General features: G+C 34.8%; 4 protein-coding genes across 9 annotated transcripts; 2 read left to right on the top strand and 2 right to left on the bottom strand.

Annotated features, from left to right (window-relative positions):
* Positions 1 to 2,987, top strand: LOC120279396 (amino acid transporter AVT6A-like). The gene is made up of 5 exons (XM_039286329.1): positions 1 to 1,130; positions 1,426 to 1,578; positions 1,679 to 1,882; positions 2,127 to 2,592; positions 2,682 to 2,987. Exons 1-5 carry the CDS (start codon positions 698 to 700, stop codon positions 2,818 to 2,820), a joined length of 1,395 nt encoding a protein of 464 aa, XP_039142263.1. The 5' UTR covers positions 1 to 697; the 3' UTR covers positions 2,821 to 2,987.
* A 1,848-nt stretch (positions 2,988 to 4,835) lies between these two features.
* Positions 4,836 to 7,237, top strand: LOC120279336 (F-box/kelch-repeat protein At5g15710). Of its 2 annotated transcripts, none has more exons than XM_039286262.1 (2): positions 4,836 to 4,996; positions 5,195 to 7,237. In XM_039286262.1, exon 2 carries the CDS (start codon positions 5,410 to 5,412, stop codon positions 6,667 to 6,669), a length of 1,260 nt encoding a protein of 419 aa, XP_039142196.1. In that variant the 5' UTR covers positions 4,836 to 4,996; positions 5,195 to 5,409; the 3' UTR covers positions 6,670 to 7,237. The 2 variants fall into 2 exon arrangements, with proteins under 2 accessions (XP_039142196.1, XP_039142195.1); XM_039286261.1 differs by having other exon boundaries at positions 4,836 to 5,001.
* A 145-nt stretch (positions 7,238 to 7,382) lies between these two features.
* Positions 7,383 to 12,117, bottom strand: LOC120279335 (phosphatidylinositol 4-kinase gamma 5-like). Of its 4 annotated transcripts, none has more exons than XM_039286257.1 (4): positions 11,988 to 12,117; positions 11,176 to 11,301; positions 10,422 to 10,510; positions 7,383 to 10,032 (listed from the first exon to the last, which is right to left on the bottom strand). In XM_039286257.1, exon 4 carries the CDS (start codon positions 9,773 to 9,775, stop codon positions 7,838 to 7,840), a length of 1,938 nt encoding a protein of 645 aa, XP_039142191.1. In that variant the 5' UTR covers positions 9,776 to 10,032; positions 10,422 to 10,510; positions 11,176 to 11,301; positions 11,988 to 12,117; the 3' UTR covers positions 7,383 to 7,837. The 4 variants fall into 4 exon arrangements, with proteins under 4 accessions (XP_039142191.1, XP_039142192.1, XP_039142190.1 ...); XM_039286258.1 differs by having other exon boundaries at positions 11,176 to 11,247; XM_039286256.1 differs by lacking the exon at positions 11,176 to 11,301.
* A 6,572-nt stretch (positions 12,118 to 18,689) lies between these two features.
* On the bottom strand, positions 18,690 to 21,859 carry LOC120279091 (rhamnogalacturonan I rhamnosyltransferase 1-like). 2 transcript variants are annotated; one of them, XM_039285951.1, is made up of 8 exons: positions 21,062 to 21,859; positions 20,641 to 20,708; positions 20,459 to 20,547; positions 20,205 to 20,370; positions 19,818 to 20,107; positions 19,537 to 19,741; positions 19,279 to 19,436; positions 18,690 to 19,194 (listed from the first exon to the last, which is right to left on the bottom strand). In XM_039285951.1, exons 1-8 carry the CDS (start codon positions 21,363 to 21,365, stop codon positions 18,945 to 18,947), a joined length of 1,530 nt encoding a protein of 509 aa, XP_039141885.1. In that variant the 5' UTR covers positions 21,366 to 21,859; the 3' UTR covers positions 18,690 to 18,944. The 2 variants fall into 2 exon arrangements, with proteins under 2 accessions (XP_039141885.1, XP_039141886.1); XM_039285952.1 differs by lacking the exon at positions 21,062 to 21,859 and adding an exon at positions 20,780 to 20,798.

The raw sequence follows: 21,859 nt of genomic DNA, 5'->3' as shown, positions 1-21,859 counted from the left end.
CTCGTTCGCAAATCTAGGGTTTTTTTTGAAGATTTTGATCGAAGATCCAAGTTCTCCGCTCTCGATCAAACTCAACGATTCTTAAAACTGTGGGAAATTCCGTTTATTTTAGAATTTTACCGCGATTTTGATCGGGACCTTGGTAAAAATCTCATCTTTTTCATCTTTGAAAGCGATTGGAGTCGTATCGTTCGGCTTTTTGTCACCGCGTTCTGAGATAAGGACCCAAACCCAAGGAGACGTGAACGGAACGGAAACCCTAGCTGTGGTCTTTATATTGGCTGGAGGAGAGGAATTTTGGGAGTGTTTTCCTTGATTTCTTCAGCTGTTTATTGGTTTTTTATTAGGGTTCCAAAGTTCTCTAGGAAGTGCTGTTCTAAGCTTTTATTTAATTGTATTAGTATTATTATTATTGTGAATTTGGATTAAATTTTCTTAATTTGGATATTGATGCTAAATTGTTAATTTTCTGTACAGATTCACATAGAAACAAGTCTAGGTTTGAAAAAGATTCAGACTGTGAATCGGTTCTTAGAATTTTCAGTTATTTTGATTACTGAAAAGTGATTCAGGTCTTAAAAAATCTTTTTTTTTTTTTAGCTTTGAGAATTAGTTTTCTTGGTGTTTAGAGTCTTGTTGTCTCTAAATTCAGTTGATTTTATAGATTTTGATTCATAGATCTCCAAAAGTATTTAGCATGACTATTGATAGCATTTCACATGTTGAGAATAAGAGCAGCAGCAAGAGAAGACATATTCCTGATGAAAAGGCTCCCTTGTTACCAACCAAAAGAGAAGAAGAAGAAGAAGCTGGTTTCAGTGAGTTTAATGGAGCTTCCTTTGCTGGGGCAGTGTTCAACTTGTCCACAACCATTGTTGGAGCTGGGATTATGTCCCTTCCTGCAACCATGAAGCTCTTGGGCTTGGTTCCAGGGATTGTGATGATAATCTTTGTTGCATTCCTTACCGAAGCTTCTATTGAGATGTTGATCAGGTATAGCAGAGCAGGCAAGACAAGCTCATATGCAGGAGTTATGGGAGATTCCTTTGGGAGGATTGGGAGGATGCTGCTTCAGATTTGTGTGGTTGTGAATAATATTGGAGTTATGATTGTGTACATGATAATCATCGGTATGATATTATGCTCTGATCTTTTAATTTAATAAATCTCTTATATTGCAACCATCTGAGTTATCAAAGTAGTTCTGAGATATTTTGATTATTATAGTTTGTTTCATTTATTTGCATGAATTCTATGTCATTGGAGATATGAAAAGTAGTTTTGAGATAGTTTTTGCATAATAAATTCTGTCATTCCTGTGAATTATTTTATGATTATGTGATCTTGATGACCGATTTATACTCGATTTTCATTTTAATATAGTTTTATCGAAACCTTAAGTTATGCATATCTATTTGTGTGAAGGTGATGTGCTTTCTGGAACATCTGCTAGCAGTGTTCATCACTTTGGAGTCCTGGAAGGATGGTTTGGTGTACATTGGTGGAATGGCCGTGCTGTTGTTCTTTTATTTACTACTCTTTGTGTATTTGCTCCGTTGACTTGCTTTAAACGTGTAGGTAAGAAAAATTATCCATGATATTAGTTTAACTTTCTTCGTATTTGTGCAGTTGTTTACTTGTGATATGAATCATCATCATTCAATGGTTTTGCCTGCAGATTCTTTAAAATACACTTCTGCTTTATCAGTTGGTCTTGCTGTTGTCTTTGTTATTATTACTGCCGGAATTGCCATTGTGAAACTGCTGAGTGGAAGTATTCCGATGCCGAAGTTATTCCCAACTTTGACTGATCTAGCATCTGTCTCAAGCCTTTTCACCGTTGTCCCTGTTATGGTTACATCATACATCTGCCACTACAACGGTAATCATTCTCCGATGAATTTAGATTTATGAATTTTTACATTCACAGTACAATTAAATTTGTAGGATAAGTAAACTATAAATGCATGATGGATATCTTATGTCATTTTTTGTCCATCTCGAACCTATGTATAGATTAATAATTTCTGCAAATGATTTTGAACAATTGAATTGAAATTTCAAATAAAATTAGACTGCTTATAAACCATGGAGTTGAAGGATCATAAAATTTGATTACTCTGCAGTTCATACCATTGAGAATGAGCTTGAGGATCCAACTCAGATACAACCAATCGTGCGTACTTCACTAGCACTCTGCTCTACTATCTACGTAGCCACAAGTTTATTCGGCTACCTCCTCTTCGGCGATTCCACTCTAGATGATGTGCTTGCCAACTTCGATTCCGATCTTGGCATTCCATACAGCGGTTTTCTCAATGATACCGTCCGTGTGAGCTATGCTCTCCACATAATGCTCGTATTTCCCATAATCTTCTTCGCGCTCCGGCTCAACTTGGACGGCCTACTCTTCCCGTCATCAAGACCTTTGTCATCCGATAACTGTAGGTTTGGATCCATAACAGCAATACTTCTCTCACTCATCTTCTTGGCAGCAAATTTCATTCCAAGCATTTGGGACGCCTTCCAATTTACCGGTGCTACTGCCACAGTTTTCATCGGTTTTATCTTCCCTGCGGCCCTTGCCCTCAGGTGAACATGCAACTAGATTTATTCTCTCACAATGAAGAAGAACATCATCTTTCACAAAATTCTCACCTCCATTGTTCCACTTTTTTCAGGGATCCTCACGGCGTCGCAACTAGAAGAGATAAGATCTTATCTGTGTTCATGATCACTCTTGCTGTTCTGTCAAACTCGATCGCAATATCCAGCGACATTTTCGCTCTCGTCCAGAAGATCAAACCTTCACCTTCTTAAATGTTCAAAGACTGAATGCTATAATTATCAATATTCTCAGTTTAAGTAATATTTTTGTTGAATTGTCTAAAGAACAAACTCAATATCTATGTTGAGAATCATGTGCTATAAACCTTGCTTTGGAATAAATTGTGCATTGTTTAATAAAGTATATGTTTGCAAGATCAGTTTCCATATTTGTTGTCCATTTTTATGTCTTTGTATTGGAACAAAAGTATCAGAGATAACAAAGAGCAAGTGGAACTTGGCTGTGCTCAAGAGGCACACCAAAAAATTAGCTCAACTTGACTGGTTTGAGAACCAGGCAAATCCCTAATTCTCATCTATCATACGATGCCATGTGTCCATGGAAAAATTAATAACAATAGCAAAAAATAAAAAAAATAAATAGACATATGGCAGTATGTGATAGGCGAGAATCAGAGACTTGCAAGAACCAGGCAAGTTGAGCTCAAAACAAAACTTTGTTTGGTTCTGAGAATGATTGCACTCAATGTCCACTTGAAAGAAACAAACAAAGCACACAAAAATATGCTTGTGAGTGCCTGTAAACTTCACACAGATGGACATGTGACAACCATTCTCATGATACTGAAGAATATAATGAAAAACATTGATTGGATTCATCATCTCAGACAAATTTCATGTTCCATTTGTACTGTTTTCAGAAAACAAATCCAAAATCAATAATGTTATATATGTTGAGACATTCATTGCATTCATCATCTCAGACAAATTTGATGTCCCAACTGCAGCTGTATGATTTGTATAATACTGTACAACTCTTTGTTTTACCTTTTCACTGTTAAACCTTTTTTTTTTTAACTGTTATTCTTGTGAAGTTATGTTTTTATGAGTAACATGAACAACAACTATTGAGCATCTTTACTGCATTATTGCCTCTGTTTTAATTGATTGCATCTTTCTTTCACTATTTTTCAGCAGGTTTTCTGCTGTGTTAAGCTCTGTACTCATGAAGCACAGTGATTTGGGAGGGAAAAGCAAGAGAAGTGTTACACAAACTTTTATTTAAGTAGAGTGCAAGTATTTTGGAAAATAAGAATTATAACCAATGCCCTTTTGGCCTATTAATACCAGGTTCTTTGCGTAAGATTCTCATTTCGGGAAGACTCAAAATTGAAACCCACGTAAAATGAGGGCATGATGTTGTTCAGCTTGCGAATGCGCTTCATATCAGTGCATGTTTTTGACTATTAATCTCAAATTGGAGTTATTATCATCTAATGCCAAAAAATAAAAATAAAAAAAAATAATAATAATAATAAATAAGAAGTATATTGGTCAATCATATGGATTAAATATGAAAAAAAAAATGATGGGAAAAATTGGAAGTGTGCCATGTTCACTTTGAAGATGAACTAGGCTTTCTCATAATAATAATAATAATAATAATAATAATAATAATAATGGTGATGATGGAAAATTACTAAACATTCTTTATATATTTCCATTCAAATTGTATAGTTTTTGTGACTTTTTCTTATTTATTTTTTAGTCTTTATTTTTTAAAAACTTTTTGCTAATATTTTAATAGAATGGTGAAAATTCCCATTGCAGGGGACCAATTATAGATAAAATTTGAGCAATTTTGTAATTTTAATCTAATATATGAATTAAAATAAAAATTTTAAAAGTTTTGGAGATTTAATAAATTTGAAAAAAAAAAAATTTTTGAAAGAGTTGGAGAAGCTTTCCTCTCCTAACAACAACAACTACTACTTTATAATTCAAGATGTGAAACCAACATAGATTAATTATATTAACAAATTAATCGTGAAAATATTAATATAAAATAACAAATTAAAATTATTTAATATCGATTAATGCTCTACAACTATTTAAGATTTTCCACACAAAAGAAAATCAATAAATTCAATTATTATTATTTTTATAAATTTTATTAATGAATTTAATTTTCTATCCCGTTTTCCATTCCAAATATTTATTTATTTATTATTTTCACATTTTTCTAAATATTAAAAGTGGGAGACAAAATGAAAGCTCATCAGACGTGAGCACTGGTCGTTGCCAAAAGGGCTCTTTCCTTCCAATTTCTCAATCTCATGTTTCTCCCCCAAATTTTCCTCCAAGATGGTCTCTTTCTGCCCAAAGATCCCTCTTTGCGGTGCAAAATGTTTTCAATTCCTCAAATCCGGTCAGGTTTGTCCCAGAACTCTCCATTCTTAGGGTTTTTAGGTTTTTTTATCATCTTTCTTTTGATCAATTTTAAATCTATAACTTTCGGATTGAATCTTATGGTTTTGATCAAGTTTGTGATTTTTGGATGTTTGTTTTACCCCCTTTTTGTTGAAAGTAGGGTTTTGATCTTGTGTTTTTTGGATTTGCTATGCAGGATTTTGACTTTAGGGTTTGCTTGAATTTGGGAATTTGTTGATTTTTCTTTATATACTAGCATTCATATTGTGCTTATGCGACGCTCCTTGAAAAACTTGGAGAAATCTTGTTGCTTGTTGTTGAATGTATGAAGTGGAAAAACAGAGTTAGGGTTTGGATTCTGTGATTGATGATGATGGGCAAGTGAAGCTCTCAATTTTTTGTGCAATCATTATGGTTGGGATTAGAGACTTAAGTTCATTGCCGGGACCGAAAGATAGCAGTTCAAATGACAATGAATATCTGAAAAATACAATTGTGATGGTGAGAAATGGGGTTCGGAATACAAGCCCATCTCGACAAAAAGTTATCAAGACAAAGCCTCGAGGTTTCGATGAAGAGACGGTTGCAACATTTAGCAAAATCATTCACCCCGATGTCCAAATGGAGGATAGCATATGGGGTTTATTGCCGGAGGATTTGTTGAATGAGGTTCTTGCTCGCGTTCCTCCTTTCTTGCTCTTTAGGCTGAGATCGGTTTGCAAGAGGTGGAATTCCGTTCTCTATGATTCTAGTTTTCTCAAATTTCATTCCCAAGTTCCGTCCCATGGACCTTGTCTTCTCACATTTTGGAAGAATGCGCAAACTCATCAGTGTTCGGTTTTCAGCTTACCATTGAAAACATGGTATAAGATCCCTTTCGGTTTTCTACCCGACTGGGCATTTTGGTTGGTTGGATCCTCCGGCGGGCTTGTTTGTTTCTCTGGATTCGATGGGCTTAGCTTCAAAACCTTGGTATGCAATCCCCTAACTCAAGCCTGGAGGGTTTTACCGAGCATGCACTATAATCAGCAGAGGCAACTGGTTATGGTTGTTAATAGGACAGACCGATCATTCAAAGTGATCGCGGCAAGTGATATATATGGTGATAAAACATTGCCTACTGAAGTGTACGATTCGAAACTTGATCGGTGGTCTCTTCATCAGATAATGCCTGCTGTAAATCTATGTTCGTCGAAGATGGCATTTTGTGACTCAAGACTGTATTTAGAGACTCTCTCACCGCTTGGTTTGATGATGTACAAGGTGGATACAGGGCAGTGGGAGCACATTCCGGCCAAGTTTCCAAGGTCATTACTGGATGGTTATTTAGTTGCTGGCGCGCAAAAGCGCTTGTTTTTGGTTGGAAGGATTGGGCTGTACAGCACACTTCAGAGCATGAGGATTTGGGAGTTGGATCATGCAAAGACGGTATGGGTAGAAATAAGTAAGATGCCGCCAAAGTACTTCAGGGCACTCTTGAGATTGTCGGCCGAAAGATTTGAATGTTTTGGACAAGATAACTTGATATGTTTTACATCATGGAACCAAGGAAAAGGTCTGCTGTATGATGTCGATAGAAAAGTCTGGTCTTGGATAGCCGGCTGCGCACTCCAGTTGTGTAATAGTCAGGTTTGCTTTTACGAGCCAAGATTTGATACTTCCATCAACTGAAAATGTTGCTTGAGGGGCATATTGTAAGAAAAGTCTTCAAACCGAAGCTGCTGTCCATTTTTTTAACTTTTCAGAACAAGAACAAGATTCGGCAAAGTTTCATTTTTGTGAAGTTGTGCTTTGGTTACTACACACATGGAGTCTTTCTTTCGCGTTCTATTTATCTGTGAGACGAGCTGCCAAAAAGCAGAACAACATTGCTGTGATTTGTTCGTCGTTGATCAAATCTAATCTTAGCAAAAAGCCTTTTTCATGTGAAGAGCCGGCCAACCGCTGCAACTTCATTTTGTTCGACTGTGTCTGCTGGCGAACAGCGATGGAGGTGATGTGGGATTCTTTTAACATTCAGTGTATGAATTGAGACTTGTGTGCAACCTGCTGAATTGTTTCTTTCAAACTGTTTTTTACCCACACATGGAAAGACTTCAATGACATTTTTCTTCAGCATTTGTAGTTATGAACTGTCAGCTGATAAATTGTTTTGTGGGTTTTAGGTACATCAATGTTTTGCTGTAAAAGTTGTTCATCTTCTGAAAAATAACTGAATTATTTGAAGTGAAGTTCATGACATGTCTGTTCTTCCCTTTACAAAGAAGGATGCATGCTCAGGAATTAAGCCATGTTTTCATATGAATCAGTAAAACTTTGCAACAACTTTGAACAAAACAACCCATTCATTCCATCAGGAAACATACAGAACAAAAACACATTCCTACAGATAACACCAAAATCCCAATTGATGCTCATTTATCAACACAACTTCTTCAATGACTAAGAAATCTTACTGGTGAAATGAATTGCAGAACTAGTCAATAAAAGGAAACAATTACAGTCCTGGAGAAGACAACATGCAAATCCATGAAACTAAATAGCTTTAAAGGGCTTATTCTAAAATGTTAATTCTATGAATAGCACACAACAATCAGAGCAGGCAGACCGGCTGAGCATGACAACCTACATGTAACATAATGTTCGCGCTTAAGACCAAAGAAATATATACATAAGCAGCACCAACTATATCCTCGGCATCGCTCATACCAAACTTCACCAGCCTAGCGATGAATGTCTTATTCTATTTCCCTCTTCTCCGGAGCTTTACACCTACCAGCAAGGCCATACAAACAACAAACTGCTAGCAAACAAAGTAAAAGTCATCCTCGTCTCCTAATCAAAACTTGCAAGAAGTCCCGAGCCTGAGCCTCTGCATCTGACTAGTAGTAATGGATTGGCGGTTGCGGAATGCACCATGAAGCAGCTCTTGAAACTTATCAAGGAAAGCCACCCATTGCTCCTCCCCCATGTCAGACAGCTTTACAAAGTTCTTGCTCCTATGAAGCTGCTCACAGGCACTCCTTTTCCCCGCCTGACGACCTATTGCACTGCTGCTACTGCTATCTTTGCTAGTGATGGAACCATTTACTGCTGTAAACCTCTTACGTTTTTCATGAAGACCGATGCCCTTCAGCGAAACCGATAGATTTGAGACGCTAGGAAGCTGGCGAGGAACATTGCGGTAGCAAGGACCTTTTTCTACATTGCTCATTTCATTGTTGTCATCTTCATCTTCCTCCTCTGAGCCCTCCTCTAATTTTGAAAGTGTGTGTATCAATGTTCCACCTCCAAAATGGCATGGCGTCAGTACTTTGTGCGACATTGGATATGAGTTTTCAAATTCAATATTAAACTGAATATCATCTTCAGTTCCAGGTTCAGCTTCTGAGGGAAACAGCTCTCTTTCTGCCACTAGCCTCCTTGCTTCAATGCACACAAGCTCCAGCTCACTTGGCACTTCTTCCTTTCCCTTGAACTCTCTACTCATCATCCCTCCAATCTCCGACAGGCAAAGCCCAAAAGCTGCAGCTTCCTTAAGGAAAATGGTACAGAGAACCAGAACCCGAAGACATGCTTCGCGAATCATTGGCAATTCCATCCGGAGCATTTCAGAATCGCTCACTGGATCAAGATTAGCGATGTACTCAAGCTCTTCCTCAGAGAAAGGAATTGATGCCTGGGGCCAATGTATCCATTCAAAATAAGGATCCTCCAAGTTCTCTGGCAGGCAAAGCCCATGATCAATCGGGATCAATTCCATCTGACCACCAAATCTACCAACTCCGCCTCCAACCTTTCTCACCAAAAGATTTCCCGCATGCCGATCAGTGTTAAAAATTCTAACATCAAGTATCCCAATTCTATGAACCGCAGCAACAGGAAAACTAGACGTCCCATGATCACTTGCATCAAAATCATGGGTAATATACTTCTGGAACGAAGCAATTTTACTGATCAGATTCTGATTCTTGTCATGATTCTTACAATTGTAACCATTTTCCCCGGCATTGACATGGAACACCGAGTGGGTTATCTTGACAAGGACTGTAGGAGGAACATTTGCAAAACAATCATAGTCCAGAAGGTATGCAGCAACCTCCCTGAACCCTGTCTCACCAACTCGAACTGACCCTTTCAGGCCTGGTTGTCCAAGGGCTTTCCCAACAAAACCTTTTGGATTATTTGGTGCAAATGGCTCCTCATCAGTAGGCTTCACAATAGCAATGCTCTCACCTCTACTGTTCCTGAAATAATAAGCACCACCAAGACCACTATGAACAGGAACGGGGTCCACACCACTTTTGATCGCCTTAGCAACATCCTTGACAAGCTGTTTTGTCTGAGAGCAGCGACTTGAACATCCTAAGACTTCAATTGGACCACCTGAATCTCTTTGCTGTTGATCCTTACCACATGGAGAAAGGCATGGGGTGGAAGAACTCCTTTGCAGGTTATTTCTGGTAAGAAGTAAAGGTGAGTCTCGTCGAATAGCAGTAAGGTCATTCTTCAAAACAAGATCTCCAAATGTAAGTGAGCTCTCCTCAGTAGGAAAATTGAGTGCCAACTGTAATCTTCTCTTCACTGTGTGGGCATTGTCTCCACGGTCCAGATCCATGCCCAAAACCAGGCCAGTTTCAGTCTGGACAAAAACACGTCTCCGGCCAACAGGCTTACCTTCAGATTTCTGGTTGCCATGGCGATCACCACGAAGGCTGTGGTTTAAGACAGAAACTGCCATCTGGGTCTGCACAGGGCTGTCCAATTTAGGAGACATGGGGTAATAAGTGCAAATGCGTAGAATCACCAAGGATTGAAGCAACAGCAACAGAAAGGTTGTTCTTCTTCTTTTTCCTGTCCGTTCGCATGCCAAACACAGAGGCTGGCGCGGATACGGAGAGAAGCCGATGAGCACAAATGATCATGAAGTTCTAGGCAAGTGAATCCAATTAGGACCTTTCGTCGAGTGAAAACATGACTTCAATGAACATAATGATGGATACCGAGCGCATCCTTCAGAAATCTTACAGATTCCTGCAAGGAAAGAGTTAACACAATGAGATAGAAAGAAACAAGTAGTTCATTTATAATGACCATAACTTCCATCATTTCCTCTAAAGTGCAGGTGTTGATCTCACATTCATTATATCAAAAATGTTACCAAGAATACAGTGAAAACAGATTAAAATAGATAAAATAGTGAAGTTCGATGCACATAAAAAATGTGGACACAATGTAATTTTAACAAGGTTCAATTATAATGAGAATAGGCATATCACATAAGAAGGTTCTCTCAGATGTTGTCAATGCAAAAAAGTTAAAATATTTCACACACACATATATTCTCACTAACATAATTAAATGAAAATGAAAGTTTAAAAGCATAAATTTATCATCTAAGACCAAGAGTTTAAAATGGATACCTTGTGCTTGACACAAAATGAAGCTGGGGCAACCCCTATAGAGGAACAGTCATCAGAAAAACTACTATATGAAGGCCAAGATAGAACACCTGCAGGGGACACAGTTATCAGTTGACTATGACATAACTATAACAGGTGCACGTGGCGACAAAATGATACTTATGTTGAACACCTGAAGTAGCGGTATTCTTTTTAACTTTTCTAGAAGGACAATGAGACACTGCCTAGATTCTAAATTTAGTATTTGGCGTAAAAGCTCATACATGGAACAATGATTTGTTTCCAAAAAATAGGGCAGCAAAGTTATTTATATTTAAGACCCATGCCAACGTATATGAACAATAATGCAAATACCGACACCACAGTTAGTTAGGTTTTGTCGCATCCGTAAAAAAACCAAAGAACAAGAAGTCGTAAAAGATGAACCACGTGAATGTTGAGGTATTGTGCCTAAAAATGAATCTAGAGCTTCTGTAAATGTTGACTTACAATAAACTTCGAATATAAGCATGCATACATAAATAGACTGTCCAAACGTAAACCGTCTCCAATTTAAAATTTCACATATTGTGTGAGGCACTTTCCCTCCAAGCGACAGGTTAGGACTAAGAAGTTCAATGAGTATTTGTGCTTAAAGAAAAGGTCCGCTCATATTTCTCAAAAGAAAAACAAAAACAGTAATTTCAAGATACAAAAATTTGACAGACTAGTTAATTTCAGTAATCAAGCATTGACATAAAAAATGAGAACCAACCTTCAGACCTCAAACAAGCAGTTGGAAAGAGTTGATGTACAGAGAACAAAATGAAGATGGAAATCTAAACCCCTACATTGAACAACACATCAGATTGTTCAATTTACAAAGCATAAGAACCAAAACCTGCACATAATCATATGAATATAAATACAACCACCCAAACTAGAAAGAAAACTAACATAAATTTTACCTCTACCTATCTCAGCTGTTCATTGGTAAGTTCATTACTGGAATTATGTTGTCACATACACAAACAAGCATAACAAACTTCGATGTATAAACAACAAAGAATTCACCCATCAAACAATGAACATTCAAAACCAAAAGAAATCACAGTGTTAAAATTTTGCATATTTCACCATTAATCCATCATATCCAACATAAAATCTACCCAAATGTTTCAAAAATAACTCATAAATAATCAAGCTCAAACCAAAAAAATTGTTTTTTTGCTTAAATTGTTACCGAGAGAAAAATCTCTGACAATAAAAAAAAAGGAGGAAAATCAAAAAATCAAAATAAAAAACTCCGCAAAGACAATCAATGGCTAAAAAAATGATAAAATTTCTTGCCCCGTTTTCACAATCACAAAAAAAAAAAAATCGATTATCAACTGAATCAAAAGAACAGATCGGGTTCACAAACATTATCAACTAAGAAACGCTATACATTTTCAGCGAGGAATCAAAGAACCCTAGAATCCCCAAATCGACAGCGAATTCAAGCAAAAGCGCAACACCAACACGAGATTCAAACAAGGTCATGATGAAAATCTAAGATCAGGAGCCGCGATGGGGTTTAGGACTCACCGGATAACGACCGGAGGGTCTCCGGCGGCGGTGCGGCGAGGATCAGCAACCGACGGCGGGAGGCGATCGGGGAGGAGATCCAACGGTCTGGATTCCAGCCTTCAACTCTTCCCCCCAATCTCGAAAAACCCTCTCCCCCTTTCGCCGTTTTTGGATGGTTTTAACCAAGTCATCCGGTTATTTTTGCAAATAACCCCTTATGTTGTTTTTAATTTTATAATTTTCTCAAACCACACCCTGAAATATGGTCCAACCTTGAAGTACTTGAATAATTTTTAAATGGAAAGAAAAAATTCAAGTTATTACTTATGAATAAATTTGTTTATGAAAGATTTAGGGGTGTTTAAGTTCATAATTAATTTTTGAAATTTAATTTTTATTAAATAAATATGATATTGTTCGATTTGTTGTGTTGTATAACTGTCATTTTTTTTATTGTTAAATGTGTATTATAACTGTCATTGTACACGACAATTCGTATGACAGCAGACATGTACAATATAATTTTAATGATAGATCAAAATAAAAAAGTTTTGTCATACTATATAACAATCATTTTTATTTTTTTTGTTAAATGTGCATCATAACTGTCATTGTACACGACAATTTGTATGACGACAAACATGTACAATATGATTTTAATGATAGATCAAAATAAGAAAGTAGTGTCATAATGTATAACAACCATTTTTTTTTCTTGTTAAATGCATATTATAATTGTCATTGTACATGACAATCTATATGACGACAGACATTTACAATATAATTTTAATGATAGATTAAAGGAAGAAAGTAATGTCGTACTATGTAACAATCATTTTTAATTTTTTTCTTGTTAAATACGTATTATAAATGTTACCTTATATGACAATATGTATGACCACAAACATGTACAATATAATTTTAATGATAGATAAAAATAAGAAATTAAATATAGCTGAAATTAATTGACAAATTGAAAAGAAAGAATTACTATCAAAATGTGCTTTTATTTTTTAAATTGTTATTTGGAATATTACAAAAATTAATAACTATGAAAGTTTCTTCAATGATATTGCTCGATTTTTCGTATGGTATAATCTCATTTTTATTTTTTTCTTGTTAAATATGTATTATAACAGTATAACTGTTATCATACACGACAACTCGTATAACAATAGACATATATTTTATAATTTTAATGATAAATTAAAATAAGATAGTAAATATTACTTAAGCTTATTGACAAATTGAGAACAAAGAATAATTATCAAAATGTGCTTTTATTTTTATTTTTATTATTTGAAATATTACAAAAATTAATAAATCTAAAAGTTTCCTGAGTGAGGGATCTTTTTGAAAAATAAAGATAAGTGAGGGTTTAAAACACAAAATTTCCATTATCTTTAAAACGAAGGCTCTTGAAGGGCGGGAGGTTCACGTCTTCTGCCAGATAAGCGCCACGTGTAAAAAAAGTGACGTAATGTAGTGACGTGGATGGAATCAATTGGGCCGGTATGGTGTACCGGCGGAACAACGGGAGTAGCCCATTGGATTCCGTGATTGGTCCATCCAACCGTTGGTACATGACATCCTACGGTAACAAGCCCTGTCCTTCTCTGACAATGATTGCCCACGGTTTTCTTTTTTTTTTATAATTAATAAAAATTTAATTATTATGGTTTTATAAATTATATAATATATATATTTAATATTAAAAAAAAAAATTTATTATTTTCTTAAAATTTTATATTCTGTGGGCTTAACTTATTTTAATATTTTTTAAATCTCTCTTTCAAACCATTTGATCAAGCTTTAAAAGTCCCTCTCATTTCAGCCGCCTTCCATCAAGAAAAAAATAACCGTCTCTATATCTATTGATACTGGATCTTTATTTACTTCAGGGAGTACTCAAGATCGAATCCTAAAATCCTTATAAAATGAGGATAAATATATATATTAAGCTTACTTCATAGGTGTGCACATCCCTGACTTTCTTCAAATAAAAATATTTATTGTATATTTATTAATATATATATATATATATGGGATTAATAAATAATTGTGCAGGTTTGAGGTGTTGTAGAAATAAGATTTGAGAGTTTAGATTTGTACTGTAGTAACAAACTATTTAAAAAATTGTGCTTCTAATTTTTTACTATATATCTAGACATTCTTCCCGGCTTCGCATCGGAGTTTTTAAAATTTTGTGAGAAGTTTTGAGGCAACATCATATATAAAATAATATAATTAAATAAATCCTACCGTCAAAACTAATATATATCTTGGATTTCAAAAGTTTAATGGATATTTATTGCATAAATAATTGGTGTAATTAATGTTTTTTAATTATTAATATTATAAATTATATAAATAAAAACTTAAATATTAAAAAAAATTAAAATTATACCTTGAAATATTTTCGGAGTAAATTATACATCTACTTTAATATTATATATAGATTTAGATTGTATATCAATTTATGTTAAAAAGAAATTTTTAATTCATTATTTACTATATATATATATATATATATCAAGAAATATTGGCTGTTTGAGGTATTAGAAAAATGTAAATAAGAACTTTTATGAGGGTTAATTTACAAATATCATCAATTATTAGGGTTTGATTTGGACCCAAAAAAGTTTCCTTTTTCATTGATAACTAAAAAAATGCTGATTTTTCATCGAACGAATTTTTTTTTTTTTTGGATTTTTCATCGATTCATTCTTGATTTCGATTCGATATACTGATTTCATGCTCAGATCATCTTCTTTTGACAATTGAGAAGATTCAATTTAGGGTTTGCTCTGATTGAGAGAAATTTGAAGAACTGGGCTAAAAAATTGAAATCTTTCTTTTTCTTTTTTCTTTTTTGTATTTTTCTTCAATCTAAACTAACCATTGTAGAGAAATAGGCTGAAAATTTGATTACTTGCTACTTTGTATGCATTTTTTTAACAAGTTCTAGTGTGAATTTTTGCTTGTTAGACTATCTTTTGCTCTATTTAGGCCTGCTGATGCTTCTGTGACTGTTCTCTTTGTTGTAACAAACCATATTCTTGCATGGAATTCATCAATGCATGTATAAATAGAAAAGATCCCTAGTTTTATTGCTGAATTTTGTATAAGGTTTTCAGTAAAATGTCAAAAGATAAGATCTTTGTCATCAGTGTTGAAAAATTTTCATTTATACCTGATTTGACTATTGTAATGCTTTGATTCTCTTATTTCTACCATTTATCTTTTTTGGCTTAATGTGTGAATTAGGTGGAAAATTGATTGTTGTGACAAAATTGCACACTCTTGTAATGGTAATTCTTTATAATAGTTTTTATGTCCTGCAATTTGTTAGGTTGAAAAGATTAAACAATTTTTCATTAACACAAAACCTACAATGTACAAGGTATATATAGATACACAGTTATATAAATAAGGTAGCTATACAAATATAGATATACAGCTGTATACACAGCTGTATTCCCTAACACAATTCTCTTTTTTGCTATGAATGTAATTCTTCTGAGATTGGCAAGTCATCGGTTTTCATAGTATGTTTTCAAGTGAGAAATGGAATTCTTTTGCTTAGCACTCAAGCATTTCTATTGCTGATCTTGTTCATTATTTCACAGATTTATTATTTGTCTGCAGTTTTAAGTGAGAAATGGAATTCTTTTACCTTGGCATTCAAGTATTTTTATTGCTAATCTTGTTCATTTCACTGTATGTGCTTTGTTGTATATTTATTATTTATCTGCAGTTTTACAGTTTTAACTGAGAAATGGAATTCTTTTACCTTTGTATTCGATTATTTTTATTGCTAATCTTGTGAACATTACAAATTATCTGCAGCTTTAAGTGAGAAATAAATTCTTTTAGCTTGCTATTTGAGTTTTTTTTATTTCAGATACCTTCCATTCTTATTATTTTTTTTATGATTGTTTTGTTCTGGATTTGCATTGTTTTTGGTGTTTTAAATTGTTCTGCTGGAGAGGAAAAATATAGTGTTTCAAGTTCTCATGTATGTCTAGCAATGACCACTTGGGTATTAATTGTGCTCGTCTATTTTTTTCTTTTCCTACAAAGGTGTTTTAGTATGTTGGATTTCTGCAATTACTTGTCTTTGTTTAGTTAATATGTGGATAGCACTTTCCTATGTTGCCTTCATATACTTCAATCAATATTTTGGATGTTTTTGTTTTATGTAAAGCAAACTATGAAATGAAAAAAAAGAATATGAAGCCAAACTGTAAAAGGGACAATTGTGTCGATGAGGAATAATTCCCGATAAGCCAAAAAGTAGTCGAATTTGCTATCTATTTTCCAACTTTTCTTTATAGCTTTACCTTTTATGTACCTAAGATGTACAAATAACTCATGATGCAGATTCCAAATTATCTGAGACCTCATACCACATTGTGATCAAATATGAGATCAGTCATGATTTCCTTTGTAGGTATTTGCTTTGTTCTTTCACATCTCTACATTTAGCTCCATCAAGATAGCATCTTTTTTTTCTTACATATTTCTTCTCTTTATAGGTCAATCAAGTAAATCCACTATTTATGTTACAAAAGAATGAGGTAATCACAAAGGTAACAAGTCATGTATTGCTTTCACATTCATAGTAAACGTATGAAATGCCTACACGGACACGATCGATGTTTCTTGTGGTTAAATTATATAAACTTCATCAATATAAGAAAGAGTTCCATTTGTGTTCAACAATTGGAACTGTCAATTGCTATTAGATATTAAAAGCCAATTTATACAGAATTATTTGTTTCTGAAAATCGGTGTTGTCATTGTTAGAATATATGAAAGTTCGTTATTATATTTTGTTGTCTTCGTACTTTATTAAAAGACAATTCTTTTCCTGAAAGAATGAGAGATGTCTTTATCGAAAGCTATTAAAATTGTTCGCATGGTTCATGTTATTTCTTATCTCCATTGCTACATTTTCAATTAGGATTGACAAAAAGATGACAATATAAACTTGAATGAACAACATAAATCAAGCGATGAATCGATTTATTCCTTCCAAAGTAATTGTTATCTCTATTCAAATGCTGTTTATATTAATGAATAGAAATAGTGAAAACATAGATTCTTAGCCAAAGATTCTTGAGTTTTTTGTAAGTGTACTACTCTTTATTTTAAGAGATTTAATGTTTTTTTCCTTGGTCTATTTCAATTATATTTTAAGTGAGTTTGTACCTCATCAAGAATATATATATATATATATATATATATATTTAGGACTAAAGCAATGAAGAATGACCGAAAAAAGTTGGAATAATAATCTTGCCTTTTGAATTTATGGGCTTCATATTGTTACATTTTTGGAAGCAAATTATTCTTTGCCACCTTAGTAAAAATTTTGGGATATTATTCCTTGGATCATAGTAATGTTTTTGTTTGTATTAATGGAAGTGAATGAAATGATGGAATTGGAAAACTTGTTGTCATTATTTTATTTTATTTTATTTTATTTTTTTTTTGTTTCATTTCATATGGTAGCAATTTTCTCATCTTATTTTATAATATGATTTTTTTTTAAAAAAAAAAAGTCATATATCCATTGTAAGAAAGATCATTTTGAACTCAAGGCATAAATGTAACAAAAATGTTCACTTTGTATTACATTCAATCATTATCTATTCATTCTACCTTCTTTGTTGTTTTGATTACTTCTTATCTATGTAGTCTACATTCTTGATTTTTTTTTTTAAAAAAATAGTTTGTAGATGTTATATATATATATATATATATTTTTTTTTTGTGTTACAGAATTTAGAAGCTTGATTTTATGTCTGCAATGAAAAACAGGACTGATTATTCGTTGCAAGTGTTAGAGATAACTTTGAGCTTGTTTGTAACTTTTTGAGAAACATTTTAGGTCATTTTCTCTTAAAATTTTACTTTTAATGATGATGATGTGCTTTTTCCCTTGTGGACTGTGAGAACAAAAAAATTTTTAAATAAAATTAAGAAAGTATTAAATTATGTTCCGCTAAATAAAAAAAACTCAAAACTATTAAATCACTCATAGTCCAGCGGCAAGCTCACAGCACAAACTCTTGGTCTCCGATTGAGAGTGTGCGGATTGGATAATTAATTATTAACCCATACATATCGTTGATATAAATATAGTTTTGACGTTTTTCCAAAAACACAAAGCTAAAAAAATTCTTTAATGAATACTAATTTTAAAACCCTAGATAGTGGTCACTCCACACAAACCCATCACCAATACACACCACACCAAAATGGAATCAAAATCAGTGGGGTTGGTGGGGATAGCTCTAGTCCACTAATCAATCAATCAAAATGACTTAGTGTTTGTAACCCTAAATCATCTCAATTGGACTTTTTTTTAACACTTGCAACTCCAATCAAGAATCTCATAATAACTTCATCCACCCAATCTTTATTTATGTCCACCACAGAACTGTTCTTTTACACAAGTCATAGATTCCCATGCCTTCAAAATAATTCCAATATCAATTCACAGTAAATAATGACTTTTGTATGATTCCTCCAATGAAAAACTTCACATAAAATACACTGAAAAAAAAATTAAAAATTCAATTGTAACATCTTAGAAATAGAATTAGCAAGTCAGAAATTTCAGTACAGATATCACAATGAACATAATAATCTTCAGAAAATAATCTGCAGAAACCGATCTTCTCTCACATTCAATCTCGTGTTATACATGCAGCTCGAATTTCCTTTTTTTTTTTTCCTCGATCTCTTTTCAATCATCGTCTATACAAGAATCAAGTTATTTCAGGAAAAAAAAAAAATCAATTCATGCTTATAACTTGTGTATCCAGCAGTCCACTAATCAAGCCCAAACTGCTTGACAATTCTTAGTTTCGGCTTCCTCCTCCGTCGGCATTTAAGCCTTTGTATCTCCGCATTGACATTCGAAGATTGATGCTCTATAAGAACACATTGTAAGGAAAGAGAATTTCACACAGTTTGTCGATCATTTGGCATAGTGAGTGTGAGGCATTCATGTGGATTGGCATAGAAGTAATCCTCTTCTTTGGGTCTGTCTGGAAGCACAATTCTTCGGGAAGGCATTCCCATTCGATTCGCGTGAGCTGCCTTCACAGAAGCAGAGAACTCATCCCAATTCAGAGATCCGGCCTGGTACTGATCTATAAGATCTACTAAGAGCTTTCGATCTAATAGGATAGTCTTCTTAAAACCTAAAATCCTGAAATGTTTTACAGAGCTAAGTACAGTTTTGTTTGCTCAGACAAGTAGCATGATTTGCATTATAATGAGAGATATGTAGTACCTGCGATGACCTTCAACAACTCTGGCCATGTTCCCATCATATGTAGGAACAAAGATATCACTCTCCAAGGAGACCAAATAGTCCAATGCAGCCATTTGGGATGAATGATTCTGAAAAAATTGAAGGTCTGAAGCTTGTAGTAGGGTCTCTTTTCTCACCTACCGAACAATCAATATCACATGAGTCTAGAAAAGATTAAATTATGAATGCAAACAAATCACATATCAGTGGCAAAGTGTCGGAAACACAGGTACTGACAATGTTTGGATAAGAAGATGAGAGGGCAGCCATCCTTCTACGTCCACCATAAATTTCCCCAGCAGCAATATATATTTGGACATTCTGATCTATATCTAATGCCCGGAAAACCAAGGCAGTCTCCTCCGGCGTTAGAGGGCAAAGACCATCTTTTCTCTTGAGATCAGAATTGATAACCTTCTCTTTCCACCAAGGATATGCATAGCTGCCAATGGAAATCACATATATTAGCATGATAGAATAGCAGAGAAAAAGCAAACAAAAAGAAGATAATAGATTACCGCATTCTTGTCAAATCCTCCACCTCCTCATTGGTGCAACCATGGGTACAGCCAGAAAAGGCCAACATATCCATTTCATATCGAAGATGAAGTACCAGAAAGGGTCCATTTTGGCGTAGCATTTTAATGACTCTGGCTCCCAATTCTTCAATTTGAGGAGTGAACCTCAGTGCACTATAGTTTACCCGGCACCGAAGTTTCTGAATCTCTGTAGGGAGACCATTGTTGGCAAGCCGAGTATCTGTCCTGTTTAAATGCAATATCTTGTGTTTATGTATCAATGGAAGAATCTGTTTCAAATATACATAACAAATGTTAGCTCATTATGAAGCAAAGATTCAAATGACAAGCTGAAAAACTAATCGAGACATAAAAGAGGAACCTGACCTGTTGACTATAATAAGAGATGTCAGACCAACTAACAGGAGGCATGGAATGGAGCATTCCTAACTCTACCTTTTTCTTCAGTCTCAGCGGTAATTCTTTCAATATCCTAACCTCATCCCTTAACGAGGTAATAAAATGATCGACATCAAAAATATCCTGAAACTCACTGCCATTTCATAAGGGACTACAATAAGTTTCATAAAATAGAGTAAAATTTCAGTTTCGAATAACCATTTCATCCAAGTACAACATACCTAGGATCATTCCAGAAGGAAGTTTTATCCAACTCTGGTACTATCAGAGTTACATTTAGGTATCTTGCAATAGCAACCATGTCACAAATCTACATACATGAGGCAGAAATTAAACAAAAGTCAAGGCCAAATGATAAAAGATACATCCAACACCTGCGAAGGATAAATAATCAAACACATACCGCTGCTCGCATTTGATTCAACCCTCCATTGCAGGAAACCATCAAATAACCATTATTCTTATAGATTCCTGAAAAGATATGCAAATAAGGAAAGCATACTAAAAACATCAAACGCAAACAGTGGAAGGAAGATGCTAACAATCATATATCATGAATCACGCCAAAAAAGGAGAAGAGCACCATATTGCAGCATTGAATTTGATCTTCTCTTGACAAACATGCAACACATGCACTGTATCAAATCATTCAAAGCATTCAATATACTTACAAATCCTGTCTATAAATCAGAATCAGTCATATAAATGATTAACAATCTAGCAGATACGCAAAATCAATACCAAACCCACGCAATCCAAATCCAAACGAAAGCAGAATGCAGTGACGCAAGAAGGCACAAAAGAAGGCAAAAAAAAAAACTCACTTTTTGGTGGAAGCACAATATTTTCTCTGCTAATTATAGTGGAAAGGGCTGAAGAAGACTTTTCAATCCCAGTGGGGAAACCAGAATGGGTAAAGCAAGAAGGCCACCCTTTCAATACTCTCGGCCCCCACATCTCTCCGATGGCCGTCAACTGGACAACACAAGTCCACAAAAGCACCGTAGTAGTAGCTCTGATCAACCAGAGCTTCATTCTCGGCCTGGAAACCATGGATCCTCTGCTTTTCTCCGCCTTCGCTTCCCCTTTCGCCTTCAAACCCATGTGCCACTTCTCTAGCCTGCACATCTCGGATCACCCATAAAGAGAATCACCAATTTTGACTTGCTGAATCCACCGGAATCTCAAAAAAAAAGGAAATTTTCCAACAAAATTGTGAAGAACGAAAGAATCCCTTCAAATCCCATCAATGCAGCATCAAACACCAATCATCCACCCCGAAATCCCCCAATACCACCAATCCCCCACCAAAAATCAACCATTTCCTTCCAAATTCCCAGCAATCCATGCAAACAACTCCAAATCCAATCTGGCAAACCAAAACAACACCTCCTCACCAATCTCCCCAATTCCAGACCCGTTTCCAGCCGATCCTGGACCAAAAACCGCAAGAAAAACGTCAAAAAAACTACCAAAAACCTCCCAATCCCTTCTTCCCAAAATAAATCCCAGATCTGGTGGACCAATTCAACCAATCTACGCACAAAATTCCGAGAAATCAGGCACTAAAACCCAAATTCTCTCTCTCTCTCTCTCTCTCTCTCTCTCTCTCTTCCCTTCTC

This window comes from Dioscorea cayenensis, chromosome 16 (genome assembly GCF_009730915.1).
Source record: "Dioscorea cayenensis subsp. rotundata cultivar TDr96_F1 chromosome 16, TDr96_F1_v2_PseudoChromosome.rev07_lg8_w22 25.fasta, whole genome shotgun sequence".
NCBI lineage: Eukaryota > Viridiplantae > Streptophyta > Magnoliopsida > Dioscoreales > Dioscoreaceae > Dioscorea > Dioscorea cayenensis.
Note: the sequence above shows the minus strand (reverse complement) of the source record. Positions and strands in the feature narration are given on the sequence as shown.

Coding starts and splice junctions, on each gene's coding strand:
- LOC120279396 (XM_039286329.1), top strand. CDS start 698: ATGACTATTGATAGCATTTCACATGTTGAGAATAAGAGCAGCAGCAAG. Junction 1,131..1,425: donor TGTGTACATGATAATCATCG/GTATGATATTAT, acceptor ATTTGTGTGAAG/GTGATGTGCTTTCTGGAACA. Junction 2,593..2,681: donor CCTGCGGCCCTTGCCCTCAG/GTGAACATGCAA, acceptor CACTTTTTTCAG/GGATCCTCACGGCGTCGCAA.
- LOC120279091 (XM_039285951.1), bottom strand. CDS start 21,365: ATGTGCAGGCTAGAGAAGTGGCACATGGGTTTGAAGGCGAAAGGGGAA. Junction 19,437..19,536: donor CATCTTCTTATCCAAACATT/GTCAGTACCTGT, acceptor ATTGTTCGGTAG/GTGAGAAAAGAGACCCTACT. Junction 19,195..19,278: donor GTTGTTGAAGGTCATCGCAG/GTACTACATATC, acceptor AAAACATTTCAG/GATTTTAGGTTTTAAGAAGA.
- LOC120279336 (XM_039286262.1), top strand. CDS start 5,410: ATGGTTGGGATTAGAGACTTAAGTTCATTGCCGGGACCGAAAGATAGC.
- LOC120279335 (XM_039286257.1), bottom strand. CDS start 9,775: ATGTCTCCTAAATTGGACAGCCCTGTGCAGACCCAGATGGCAGTTTCT.